Genomic DNA, 14,672 nt, shown 5'->3' on the forward strand with positions numbered 1-14,672 from the left:
TTGAGCTGTCGGTTCATTAATTTAAGGCCAATGTTTAGAACAGCGATCTTGACCTTTTTGGAAGACTTTAGAATTTTTCTAATAACACCCCCTGCCCAACCATGGGTATTGAACATGCTGTCTGGGGCTGATGGGAGTCTTAACAAGATCGGGAGGACCACATACAGTCCATCCCTGTTCTGCAAAGGCTGGCAGCCTGGGAAATGGCCAGGGTTGAAAGCCAGGATTTTCTGCATGCCCTCTGCCACCGAGCTACAGCCCTTCCCACTCTCTGAATCATTTCCTCCCAAAGAGGCCCAATTGTTTTAGGTGCTCAAATGTAATGTGAAGTTCTGACCAAGGAATTCATCTGCCACTTGCTCTGCTGAAACTTCTGGTCTCTTATCTTACAAGTAGCACTTTCAAACCGGCAACAACTACTATAATCTCTAGAGCGTGTGCACTCACTGCTTTTTTATTAATGTGTCCTCTTTGCTTGACAGCATCAATGTGCTATTTGAGAGCCAGGCTCAAGGCCTACAGCTAAACATAAGCCAAATCTGCATCTGAGATGCTGGAAAACCGTCTGCAATCGCAGCTTTTCAAGAATGTACGCCAATAACAGGAAAAAAAACTTTCTAGAGAAATGGAAAAGATGGACTAGTGTTTCAAAGAGCACAACATTCCTCGTGTGTGTGTGTGTGTGTGTGTGTGTGTGTGTGTCCGTCCCACTTAAAATGGATATTTCAGCTGCATTATAGAAATGTTTAAAAGTCACTGAGTTATGAACTGGGTCAGTGGCTCTAGAAATTAGGTGAGCAAGACAAGCTATTTTTAGTGATTGCTGTAGACCAAAGAGAATGTCCTGAATGAGTGGTATTCACTGAATGGCCTTGGGAGTAACATACGTCCTGCTGTTGTTTACAGCCTTCTACCCTTCTTGCAAGCTTCCTTTCCCTAATTTCTTATGTTGTGGTTGTGGCACAGGTTTCCTTCAGGTCTGTAATCCTGAGCTCCTGAGCTTGTGCCACATAACACTCATTCTGCACTTGCAAGAAACCAGTTCCTTAGCATGGCAGCACCAACTCTGTTGGGCAGCCGATTTTCAGAAGGACAGTCCAGAGGGCATTACGATTTACAGTGTTGAAGGCCTTAGTCAGGTCAACAAACGCCATATACAGGGGTTGGTTTTACTCTCTGCATTTTTCTTGAAGCTGTCTAGCAGTGAAAATCATGTATGCTGTCTCCCTAGAAGGTTGAAAACCATTTAGGGATTCAGGAAGGGTAGCCTCGGATATAGTTAGGAGATGGTTTGCTAAGATCCTTGCAAGAATTTTGCTGTCCACAGCTAATAAAGATAGTTTCCACAATTGTCAGGGGGTTCTTGCGACTACTCCAGAGTAACGACGCTCCCCATGCTTGTCTTTAAACAGTTTTTATTGGTGCACTCTATTTATAGTGAGACAGGTGTGTAAAACATGTCTGCTCAGTCCGATGCAGAATCCGGCACTGCCCCCCCATGTGATCTCCCCCAACATAGGAGTCTCAGGACAGTGAATCTCCTCCCCTTCTTTCTCCTGCGTGATTCCGGAACCGGAGGAAAGGGTCTACGCTCCATGCTTTCCTTTCCCCTCCTTCCCCCCCCTCTCCTCCCTCCTGTGTAGCCGGGGCTCTCCCATGCTGCCAGAGCCCTGGCCCTCTCCCTCCACTTCCTGGCTTGCCTCCTCAGAGCCCTCGCTTCCATCACTGCTTGGGGAGGAGCTACTTCTGATGCAAAGGGGAGGTTCTCTGTACTGTCTCCCCCTTACAGCAATCCATTCTGTCATCTTTTTTTGAAAAAAAAAGTTGATAATTTTGGCATCCCTAAAGTCTGCTGGGATCTCCTCTCGCTCCCAGATTTTTTCGATGAGATTGTGAAATTGTTGTGTAAATTCAATTCCGTCCACTTTGAAGACTTCGACAGATATCCCTTCAGGTCCTCTGGCTTTGTTGTTTTTCATTTGGTTAATAGCTGTACACAACTCTCCCAGATTTGGAGATGCTGCAAGCTCATCTCTAATTTGTTTTGGCAGAATTTGTGAGAGGACCTCAGCAGCTATGGGGAAGGTTGCGGTTAAGGAGATGCTGGTAATGTTCTTTCCAGAGCAGTGAAAGCTTCTTTAGCTTTTAGAAGTATGGTAGCATCTGTTGAGCGTAGGGGGCAAATGCCACGATTTATTGCCCCATAGATTGTATTTGTGGCTTTCTGTACTTACACACTTATCATCATATGTATTTGCTGATCTCTCCACATGAGCCTATGTAACTAATCAATCCAGTATGAAGACAATCATGAAAAAGCAAATCACTGTATAGCAACACTAAGTAAAAACACAGCAGGACAAAAAGCAGCCAAAACAGTGAAGACTTCTCATCTGTCAACAGAAGGACAACAGAGATGGGGCCAAGTGGGACTCCCTGGAATGGGACTTCCAAGGCTTGAAGAGGGGATAAGCAATTGATAGGCAGCGGCAAGGCAGCGGCTCCCTTTGTGAGGAGGAATGTTACAAACATGTGCACTTGGGCTTGCGGGCACAAAATCTGAAGTAATTTCCTTTCCTTAGCATTTAAAGGAATCAGAATTTAGCTTTAGCATTACGAACTGCATTTTATTAAGCCCCTCCACGAACACATCTCCTAGATTTAAAAGAGGCCCCTGGCAACTTTGTAGTGAATATCACTGACCTACATAAAGGAAGCATTTCTGCTCTTTTCTTGTTGCACAGTATCTTCTTGCAAGTATCAAGACTCTGCATGCCTCAATGGAACGTCGATGTGAAGTAGAAGGAAAATGTGCCCTTTCCCTTAAAAGGTTCTGCAGGGGCAAATATTTGATTGAAGAAAGGAACTGAGGAAAAAGGCCTTAGGGCACGAAAAATGCAAAAATGGCACGTAAACAGTGGGAGAAACGGCTAGTAATCCCAGGATTTCTTTGCACCGACCTTTGAGGACTGTGGAGAGTTGGAGTTTGAAAAAAGAGGTTTGGAGGGAGCAATTGTGGTGGAATCTGGCAGTTTTTTGGCAGAATTTGGTGGCTTTTTGGAATATTTTTTGAGGTGGCACTAAAGGCTGAGAAACCTAAGATGGCACATACTGCTGCAATGACTGCATGCTGCTTCTCCTGTTTATCCCATCTTCCTTTCCTTTGTTGCTTCCGCAATGAGAAATTTTACCTTGTAAGCTCCTCAGGGCAGGGACCTATCCCCTTGAATTCTGTAAAGCAGTATGCCTCCTGATGATGCTATTGACATGGGTGTGTGTATTAGTTTACACATACTGATTTTGATATATTAATAATCAATAATGATGATAATGGGTGGTATCCAAACAACTCATTCTGTCACTTCAAGGATTTCTGCTTGTGCAACAGAACTTTCTTCCCCTGCATACATCCTACACCCTACCAAATCTGCTCTGGAGGGTTGCAGGGAAACCCCACACAGATTTAGGGGCACATGACAGGTATGTCCATCCCATTGTGCAAGCAGGAAACCTGGCACTGATGGAACAAGTTAGATGCACACCGCCCATAATAGTTAAGCAGTAAACCTTGATGCTACTATGATTTGACAAAAGAGGAATAATGAAAACAGGGAAGCTCAATCCATTTGGGTTTCTGATCCTTTACGTCTAAACATCAATTGCAGCTCTGACACTGACAGTGCCTGCTGCTTTTTACACCCTTTTCATGAAGTAGAAATTAATAAGGCATTGTCTATAAATACACAGGGGTGGCCAACTCCCAAGAGACGGCGATCTACTCACAGAGTTAAAAACTGGCAGTGATCTACCCCCCTTTTTGGGGTTCAGGTCAAAGTTGTTGAGCTTTTTTTAGGAAGGCCCATGGGGGGGGGGGGAGGTTCGGGTTAGGTTTTTTCAGGGAGTATCACGATCCTGTTGGACATGCCTATATTAGAGGACAGCTAGTTTAGTTCCTCACATCTACGGAGGAGAATGCATTTTACAACATCACCTACAGGAGCTGTTGATGTATCACAACCTATTCCTAGTCTAGGAATCTTCTCAGATTCAAGGTGACTGGGAAGCAGAACGGCAAGGGTAAAAATTATGTAAGCAGCTAAGAATGTGTTGCAAGAACAAGCCAAGGAGTTCTCAGCAAACCATCTTCTACCATATTGCATCCATCTAGGCTTTAGGGAAAAGGAACAGGAAGCTGCCATGAACACTGAGCATAGCTGCCAAGTTATCCCTTTTTTAAAGGGATTTTCCCTTATGCTGAATAGGCTTCCTCGTGATAAAAGGGAAAACTTGGCAGCTATGACACTGAGCGAGGCCATCAGTCCATCTACCCGGATTGGCAGCCGCTCTGCAAGGGTGATGCAGAGATTCTACATGCAAAGCACACTTTCTACTACTTCGCTATGGCCAAAGAGGACATCTGCATTTCTTGGGAGACAATTCATACATGACTGAATTCCTCCATGAGCTACACCTCAATGCAAGGAAATGTTTATTATCCCTTGCACCTTCCTCCAAAGGAACCCAGGGCAGCAAATGTGCAACCTAAAAGTAATTTGCCAACTCTGGCAATTACATGCATATGGGTTTTGTTGCACCTTTCACACTATATATGCCCCCATCACAGCTTCCCAGAAGATACGCTCACAATATGCACACAGGCCTGTTAACCATCAAAGATGACTGTCTACCTATGTGTATGTCAAAAAAATACATAAATACATACATGTCACACCTGGCACCAAAGTGGCAATGCCTGCCATTAGTACATTGTTTGAATACAGTCAGAACCATTTGCCAAGGCTGTTGTGTTTGGATCGTGTTTCCGATAGATAGGGCGGAGTGAGTGAGTTGTTTTTAAGAAATAGCAGGGAACAGATTTGGATACTTAACAGGAAAGGGGACTAGTGCATATTATTCAGACCGGCAGCCCTTTTATCTTGGTAGCAATCCCGATGACAGAATGATAATCAAAGAGAGATAAAAGGACACAGTGATCTGCTGCAACTGTATGTTGGGAGTCTGGAAGAATCCCAGATTGCCTAAAGGAAAGAACAACAATATATGACAGACTCATGGAGGGGTTTTTTGGGGGGTGGAGGGGGCTTCTGTTTCTCTAGTACCTCTTCCCACCTAAACCATACCAGTGCCACTGGTTTCAGTCCTGACAGCTTAGCGTGAGGTTTGCCAGTCAACAAGGAAATCTGGTATTCTGAAGATGCAGCTTTTCAGTATCCTTGCATGCATCTCAATTGCTGGTGCTAAAATAAATCTTAGACCCTGCAAAAACTGCTTGTTACCATTCCTGCAGCTGCACACCAACCCAAAGGCATGTTTTCTCAATCTCACTTTCTCTCATATGAATGCAATTGAACAGTGATGCCATCTCTTCCACGGCAAAACCAACTGCCACTCATTTGCCTACATGCCAAAATATGTTGCAGTGTGAATTGGGCTTGTGACCCTGGGCAGAATTACTGGTTGCCTTGGCAAATGTGTGTTGCTAAACCCATGTTTCCTCAAGTGATGTGACTGCAGGGGAGGGGCATTTGTGGGGAAAAGACTTGACATCTGCTGATTGCCCCTGCAATGCCCCACCAAAAATGTTTATTTTTTCCTTCAGCCTTTAGCTCTATTCTAAGAAGCTGCATGGGGAAAAGGGAGCCAAACAAAGCTTCGATGGGCCATTTGCAAGGGAGAATAAATGGGTGAGGCTAGCAGCTCTTTAATACACAAGAACTGAAATAGGCACCTTGTTGTATATGTATGTGATTCGGTTTACAAATTCTATACCTGGCAGCCCAAACAACTGGATAGTTTAAAAATGGTGCAAAAACAATGTGCCCGTTACATAACTTATTTTTGTCGTCCTTCCCGTAACTGTTTTTTTAAGCAGGTTATTGAAATGCATCGAACAATCCTTTGTAGTTTTGTTTTTCATACTCTGGTGTTGTGGCTGACTTATTTTTGGAAGGAGCCTTCATCTAAAAATGGAGTCAAAATATACAGCAAAACAATAATCACACTGTTCTGTTGCACTGCATCATCACAATAGTGCAGAAAGTCCAGGCTCATTTGACCCAAGATCAGACTCCGGATTTTCCAAACGAAAACAAACATTGCTCACTCTCTCTTTCATTCAGGCTCACGAAGTGCCCTTGCTGGGATTTTTCATGGATTGGCCAACAACAACAAAAATAAACAAAGGTTTTCCAAGCCTCCACCATTCTGAAGCACTCATACAAATCTGGGAGCCAGGGGTGAACCTGTGGCCCTCCCAGTGTTGCTGGACTACAATTCCCATCATCCACACCAGCGGTACTTTAGACTTATCTGGATTGAGCTTCAGTTTATTGGCTCTCACCCGGTCCATTACTGAGGCAAGACAATAGTCCAGCACATCCACTGCCTCACCTGCAAATGTAAGTAAGTAGAGCTGTGTGCCATCAGCATATTGCTGACAAAGTAGTCCTAAGTGCTCTCTCTATCTCTCCTTTTAGTTTCTTCCTGCCAAGGCCTCTCTTGTTAGTTTCCATTTGGTTCTCCCTAAAGCCAGCTTCCAATGCAAAAGTGTATTTTGGCTGTCACGTATGAACTATTAGTGAATGAGAGTTATTAGAGGAGGAGGAGGAGGAGGAGGAGGAGGAGGAGGAGGAGGACATCCACCTAACCCTTGAATGCAGAAATGCTCTTTAAATGCTGAATTAAAGGCTACATTGCACAATATACAGCAGCTGCATTTAGTTAGATCAACAGCCCCCTTCTTCATTGCAAAACATGGTGGGAGTGGCTCTAAAACAGGGGAAAGTGCAGGGAGCAAGACCACCTGTTTATAGACCATTCATGGGTAGGAAGGAATGATGACTGGCTATTTAATTAGCCTTCACTCTGATTTGTCTGCGGGGAGGTTAGACAATGTTGCCTCAAAGCAAGTCTCAACCTAGTGCATTTTCCCATTGCTTTCCTTATTGAAATAAGTCCAGTCTTCTGGGGAAGTGGGTTTGCTGCACAATGCCTTCCAATCAACCAGACTTTCACAAAATGATTTCTGCACAAAATGCGACTCAATCCCACCTCAAAATAGCCACTGCTTGGAAGCTCCCTAACTGAGCACACCCAAACTGCCAAAGGAACACAGCAGCTTTGCAGAACATCTGCTGTGAAGCAATGGAATTTGATCTTTGAAATTCTAATTGGGCAACCCTAGGAGAAATTTAGTGGCACGTGCAAAACTTTTTGTAGTGTTTGTCTCCCTAAAGGAGAAAATGGACAGAAAGAGAATAAACTGATTTCTTGGGTCACTTGAATTGAGTGCAGCTACAGCTCTGGTCGGCAGTAACAGATGTAACAAGACAGCATAAGGAGACTAAGTAAATCCACACAATGGTAAACCAAATGAGAACCAGGTTTAATCAGGTGAGGAACTATACTGGTGTGTGTGTGTGTGTGTGTGTGTGTGTGTGTGTGTGTGTGTGTGTAAAATTTTGCACTGATTTTCATATGTATTTTTGTAATGTTTCATTTAAGTTGTCTGTCGTTGCTTCCGTTTTTTGTACAGATATTTTTTAATATATTAAGCGGTCTGGCTATTAAATAATCAAAAACAAAGAATAAAAGAGTCAGAATCAGGCATTCATTGATGGGCTTTAAAAAAAACAAATAAGGTGGGTTGAGAGCATGCAAGAGAGTTCCTACACTTTCTGTATTTTCAAGCGGGACTTTTCTGCAACAGCAGAGTAGTTTCCACGGACCTGAGGAGGGTCTTATGTGGGACCTACCACAAGGAGGCTTCCCCACTACACAAGAGTCACCCTCAAACCTGCAGACGGTGATGGGGACAGAAGGCAGAGCTAGCATGCTTGCCTTCTCTCTCCCCTCCTCATCAGCTTAGTTAAGCCTGGCAATGAGTACCTGAACAGGGCCAGTGGATGTCCTTAATCAGCGCCCTGATGAGACAATGGACTGGATGAGGGCCAATAAACTGAGGTTCTGGAGATGACTGAGCTTCCCCCTAAGCGATCAGGTTCACAGTCTGAGAGATGCTCATTGATCCTGCAGTGTCGCTTGAGGCAGAAATGGCCTCATCTTTAATCAGGTTAGGATAATATACCAGCTGCAATCCTATAAGGGGCTTTAAATTTCATGCAGAGAAATTGACGCATATGCCACCTCCCTCTTCCCATCAGGAACAGCCCAAAACTGCTGTGAGGACAGTCCCTCCATAGTGACTCCTAGCACATAATAGGGGGGGATGGAGTCAGCATGGAAAGAGCACCTCCAATCTCCCCCGTGCCTTATAAAATTTTATTGCTCTGCCACTGGCTTTATAGCCACAAATGACTCCACATTTATTATTAAAAGTCTTGAGCATTCCTATACTGTGTCTGCCATGGAAACTGCCAAAATGCACTGCATTGTCTTTAAACTATGCTAAAGAGGTATTCTAATATTAGAATGCCTTGAAAAATCAGAACCTAATTTGGTAAAAAGAAAGAGAGAGCGAGACTTGCTAGTGATCCAAAGTGTTTAGATTTCCACCTTTTATGTATAGCTAATGCCCGACAGAGAGAAACAGATGCCCATTCCTGTTCTTTCTTAGCGTCAGATTTTCATAAGCTGCATTCATAGCAGGCACACTCTTTAAATGTATGACTGAATGGATCCATACTTAAAACACACATCTTTCCAAAGGCTGGAGAGGCATAACTGCCATTCATGAGCTGGGGGGGGGTATCTGCTTTGCATGCCGAAGGTCCCATGTTCAATCCCCAGCATCTCCAGGTAGAGATGGGAGTTTCCCCTGCCTGAAACTCCAGAGAGCTGCTGCCAGTCAAATGTAGACAATATTGAGGTACATAGACCAGTGGTCTGACTCAACATAAGGTAGCCCAGTCACCTTTCAGCTACTGCCACTTAAATCCTGGCAACAGGCTTTCTCTCTGCCAATTTCACTACCTCTCCCCCTCCCCCTTATAGTCAACAGTAAGTTATTAACACAGAGACATTGCCTTGGTCTCTTGACCTGAGTCTCCTATTTTCATTGCTGCCTTGTTTAAGGCAATTTTTTGTGTGTGCATATTTTAATTACCAATCTTTATAGGGCAGTGGTCAGAGTGTTGGGCCCAGAAGAGGAGGGTTCAAACCCTCACTCACGGGGTAAGCTCACTAAGTGACCCTTGGACTAGTCACTGTCTCCCATCCAAATGTACCTCAAAGGGGAGTTGTAAGGATAGCATGGGGGTGGCGGAGGAGAGAACCATGGGATACCACCTGGAGGTCCTTGGAGGAAAGGTTTGTGCAACTGGTTTATCTTCTTTATAAACCACACAGAAGTCTATTTTGGCATTAAGAAGTATACTGCTACTATTACTACTACAATAATAATAATAATAATAATAATAATAATAATACCACCACCACCAACAACAACAATAAAGTAAAAGTGGCGAAGCAGAACCTACAGAAGTTGTAGTCTCAATAGCCAAAGCTGAGACGAGCCCCCACACACAAAATGTGGTATTGTGCTGTCACTTGGATCTCCTTCAGGTGCCTCCTCCTTGAGAGGTGCGGAGGGTGGCAACACGAGAAGGAGCCTTCTCTGCAGTGGCTCCCCATCTGTGGAATGCTCTCCCCAGGAAAGTTCACTTGGCACCTTCATTATACACCTTTAGGTGCCAGGCAAAAATGTCCCTTTTTAACCAGGCCTTTGGTTGACCAGATTGACATCCTATGCCAGGCTTCCTCAACCTCAGCCCTCCAGATGTTTTTTTGGCCTACAACTCCCACGATCCCTAGCTAGCAGGACCAGTGGTCAGGGATGATGGGAATTGCTTTACAATACTGAGCCAAATAAAAACAAGCTTTTGAACTGGGGTGAGGAACCCTGGGCCTGGGGGTCGAAAGCAACTCTCCAGGCCTCTTTGTCTGGAACTTTCTTCTGGCCACACCCCTCACTGGTCTTGCTCTAAGCCAGTTATAGGGGACCTGTGGCCCTTCACGGCCTCTTGGACTCCAACTCCCATCAGCCCCCCAGCCAGCAAGGCCAATGGGCAGGGATGCTGGGAGATGAAGTCCCACTCCTGCTGTGAGCTCTCCTTAAATGTGTCTTGGTGGGAATGCGCCTTTGAACTGCCTCCAGCTTGCCTGGATGAAGAGGAGCATACATGGGCAGAAAGCTCTGTCATCTGTGGGGCTGGAATGTGCAATGGCTAGAGCCCTTCCCCATCCCTGCTTTGGAAGACTGAAATGTGGCTTGGTTGTTTTATAACTCGGCTCCCAATTTGCGTTCCCCCACCAGCACCCTCTGCAGCCAAGTTAAGGCAGCTTAATTGCATTGCATGCAGCAAGATGAAAATACATTCATAACAAAAAATGCCAAGGTGCAAGTTCTTACTTTCACTTCCACCATCTTTCCGCCATGTTCGATGTGCCTCTCGAGGTATTCTGAAGACAGCAGATCACTGAAATGACAGGCAAGGAGTGCTCCGTTATATGACATTTCCTCAGCATGTAAACACTGGCGTTTAAAAAAGCAAATACTTTTTCTCAAATGTTCCTACACACACACTAAAAACACTTGACAGTTAGCTCCAGCAAAGCTACATTCGAAATGTGTCGTTTTTCATAAAAGTAGCTACAGTGGAACCTCGGTTTATGAACACCTTGGTTTACGAATTTTCGGTTTACGAACGCCGCGGACCCATCTGGAACGGATTAATTCACTTTCCATTACTTTCAATGGGAAAGTTCACTTCAGTTTATGAACGTTTCAGTTTTTGAACAGACTTCCGGAACCAATTACACCCATGCTTCGTGTTAAGTACGCTTCAGGTTGAGTACTCCGCGGACCCGTCTGGAACGGATTAATCCACTTTCCATTACTTTCAATGGGAAAGTTCGCTTCAGTTTATGAACGCTTCAGTTTAAGTACTCCGCGGACCGTCTGGAACAGATTAATCCACTTTCCATTACTTTCAATGGGAAAGTTCGCTTCAGTTTATGAACAGACTTCCGGAACCAATTGTGTTCATAAACCGAGGTACCACTGTACCGGTATGCTGAATAGGTGCTCCCGGTGTTTTAAAAATCAGTGACCTCTTTCTTCTTAGTGTCTTAACAAATGAAACTGATTTGCAAAAATGATACATGTTAAAATATGAGAGACACTGCATACACCTTTGTAATTCAAGAAATGTTTAATAAAAAATATTCACAAAAAAAAATCAGTGACCTAAGAGATGCTGATAGCAGACAACCCAAACCCCAAATGGATGCATCAAACCTAATAATAATAATAATGATACAGTAATGCAAACACTATAATGCAGTGTTCCTATGTATAACTATATAGTAATATGAGCCTCTAGGTTTCAGGTACACTCCTGTTATTTTTGTCATTGCTGTAACAATTACAATTCTTTCCGATAAAAAAAATACTAATTTTAGCAAGTAAGTACTGTATAAAAAGCAAGGTGGCTCCAATGGATTTTCACCTTACTTGAAGCAGTAGTTAAATATTATTTTTCATAGGGAGATTGAGCATTTCGTGAGGCAGCGTGGGAGAAATCAGTGAACTATTTGTTCACGCTGTTTATTTGTTTTAAGAGCTATGAAATAAGGAGCTGTTTCTGACAAGTCCGCACATTTTGAAGTGATCTTTCTATTTGTGCCGATGAAAGATTCTGCTTAGAGAATTCTCAGTTATACATACAGAAAAGGTGGCAAGAAGTGCAGATATCTGAGAAATTCCAGAGCAAGGGCAACTAATTCTGTAGCTTCAGTAACCAGCTCCATGCTATGCAGTGCCATCCTTCCATTCTACCTGCCGCTGAGTTGCTAAATTGAAAGTTTGGTGGTACTAATATGAACACAATGTATATGGCCCAATAAACTCTGTTTGGCCACTGCCATTTTAGCATGCAATAAACACTGCAAGATCCAATGACGTAATGATAAGAGGGGGTGAAAACACTAGTGTAAGTGAAAAGCTTCCCTTTGCCAACTTTTTAATTAGAAAAAGGGTCATGGGCGTACCCAGGATCAAAACTAGGGGGGGCAAGGGGAGGGGCCAAGGCACGGAAGGGGAGGGGCCACAAAGTGGGCGGGAACGGCGAACTCGCGCTCCGCCGGGCTGTGCCCCTCCCTAGCAGCAGGGCTGGTGGGCGGAGGCGGAGCCCAGCCCAGCGGAGCGCGAGTTCAGCGTTCCTGCCCGCCGCGCCGCGCTCTCTGGTTCCCCGCCGCGCTTGGCCTTGCCAGAGGGCGCGACGGGTAGCTGGAGGGAGGGCGCAGCGCGGCGGGCGGGAACGGCGAACTCGCGCTCCGCCGGGCTGTGCCCCTCCCTAGCAGCAGGGCTGGTGGGCGGAGGCGGAGCCCAGCCCAGCGGAGCGCGAGTTCGGCGTTCCCGCCCACCGCGCCGCGCTCCCTGGTTCCCCGCCGCGCTTGGCCTTGCCTGAGGGCGCGCCGGGGAGCTGGAGGGAGGGTGCGGCGCGGTGCGGCGGGAATGGCGAACTCGCGCTCTGCCGGGCTGTGCTCCGCCTCTGCCCACCAGCCCTGCTTCTAGAGTAGGGCAGCTGCCCTAACTTGCCGCATGGTGGGTACGCCCTTGAAAAGGGTGGGGAACTTTAGGTCAAGAGGCCAAATGAGTCTACATAAGAGTTGGGAGGGACCCCAAGCGCCATCTCATCCTATGTCCTGCAATGAGGAACCTCAACTACAGCATCCATGACAGATGGCCCCCCAACCCCTGCTTAAAAACCTCCAAGGAAAGAGAGCCCACAACCTCCCAAGGGAGTCCATTTCATTGTCAAATAGCTCTTACTGTCAGAAAAATCTTCCTGATGTTTAGTCTGAATCTGCTTTCCTGTAACTTGAAGCGACCTGTTCAGGTCGTAGCCCACAGGGCAGGAGAAAACAAACTTGCTCCAATGCTACATCTTCCATATGAGAGCCCTTGAGATATTTGAAAATGGCTATCATATCTCCTCTCAGTCTCCTCTTTACCAGGCTAAACATACCCAACTCTCTCAACCGCTGCTCATAACGCTTGGTTTCCTTTGATCAACTTGGTTGCCCTCCTCTGCACATGTGCCAGCTTGTCAATATTCCTATTAAACTGTGGCACCCAGAAATGGAGACAGGACTCCAGATGTGGTCTGACCAAGGCAGCACTATTAATTCCTTTGATCCACCAGACACTACACTTCTGTTGATGAAGCCTAGGATAGCATTAGCTTTTTTGCTGCTGCATCATACAGTTGACTCATGGCACAATTCTCATTTAGAAAACCCACTAGGAAAGCCAACTTCTATCTACAAGAAGCCATGTTCAGAGATATATCCAACACATACATTTAAAAAGCAAAATAAAATTTGACCACACCCTAAGGGAGAGCAATTTATCATTCAAAAGTCTGGTGGTATAAAAAAAAAGTGTTGCCTGGCACCGGAATGCATTTATACCTTGCTTGAGCATCAGGAGAATATTTGAGGGCTAGCTGTAACTAGTTTTGCCAATTTCTGGCTGTGTTGATGAAAACCAAACAACAGAACAGGCTTGCATTCCATACAAATTTAAAGCTGTAATCCTGTGTACACTTTCTTAGGAGTAGGCCCCCACTGAATTTAGGAAGACTTACACACCTCAGGAGGCATGCGCAGGATTGTCCTGCAAATGCTTTATTTTAGTGCTGCTGACGTCTTGTTTACTGATACAAAACAGAGAGTGCAGAACTCCCACCTCACTTGGAAACCATCCTCTTAACGCTGCTGCCGGTGAGAGTAAAGAAGAATTTTATGAATCAAATAAAAGTATTTCTAGAACACATTGCCAAAGTTTTATGGCTCTTCTTGCAAACACCGCCACATCATACCAAACTGGGGTGGGAGCTGATTTGTGGGGAAGGGCTGTAGCTCAGTGCTAGAGCACATGTTTTGAATACGGAAAGCTCCATGCTCAATTCCTGGCACCTCCTGCTAGGTCTGGGAAATATTCCTGCATGAAAGCCTGGGGAACGGCTGCCTGTTGGATACAGACAATACTAAGCTAGATGGGCCAATAATCTGAAATCAGTATAAAAGCAGCTTTCTGTGTTCAATAGGAGCATTATTTGTTTTTAACAAGATGCAGGCTAATGTTTCCCAGCGTGGAACGACAAAAGCCCAGTTTTTAATAAATGTTGCAAACAGCTTGCAAAGATTTATGGGAGACCTAACAAAAATGCAAGCCACTAACATAAGGCAAACAGCAGTACTGTAGGGGTTTTCATATGGCAAAACCGAATCGTACGGCACACATGCCATTTTTGCTGTACTTAAAGGCCATAGCCTTTTGTTACAAGGAAATAATTGGCTTTTATTAACCTTCACGGCGCAAACAAAAAATCTAAGCAAATGCACAAGAATTGGCACTTGCCCTTGTGACATAAAAGCACAGATTTGCTTTTGCAATGAAATCATTTGCATGTGAATGGTGACAAATAGCATGATTCTTTTATGTCCCTTGAAATCAGAATAGGGTTGCTTGACAGCAGGACTACCCTGAAATCCTGCTAGCTTGAAAGTGGTGGCGGTGGACGAGGAGGCAACATATACATTAAGGTGCAACAGCTCTAAACCAACTTTAGGCTCACAGGCAGACATTTTGGGTTAAAACAAGAATAGAGTAAAATGAATCAATG

At 44.9% G+C, this 14,672-nt stretch overlaps 1 protein-coding gene across 11 annotated transcripts in view; it reads right to left on the reverse strand.

Moving 5' to 3' along the window:
- The window catches only part of ADAM22 (ADAM metallopeptidase domain 22), a 133,501-nt gene that overhangs the window by 63,950 nt on the left and 54,879 nt on the right, over positions 1–14,672 (reverse strand). For all 11 annotated transcript variants that reach the window (XM_060280776.1, XM_060280777.1, XM_035128903.2 and 8 more), the window contains exon 4: positions 10,391–10,457. In XM_060280776.1, the coding sequence (XP_060136759.1) occupies positions 10,391–10,457 (67 nt within the window). The remainder of the gene's footprint in view (positions 1–10,390; positions 10,458–14,672) is intronic.

Source organism: Zootoca vivipara, chromosome 12 (assembly GCF_963506605.1).
Source record: "Zootoca vivipara chromosome 12, rZooViv1.1, whole genome shotgun sequence".
NCBI lineage: Eukaryota > Metazoa > Chordata > Lepidosauria > Squamata > Lacertidae > Zootoca > Zootoca vivipara.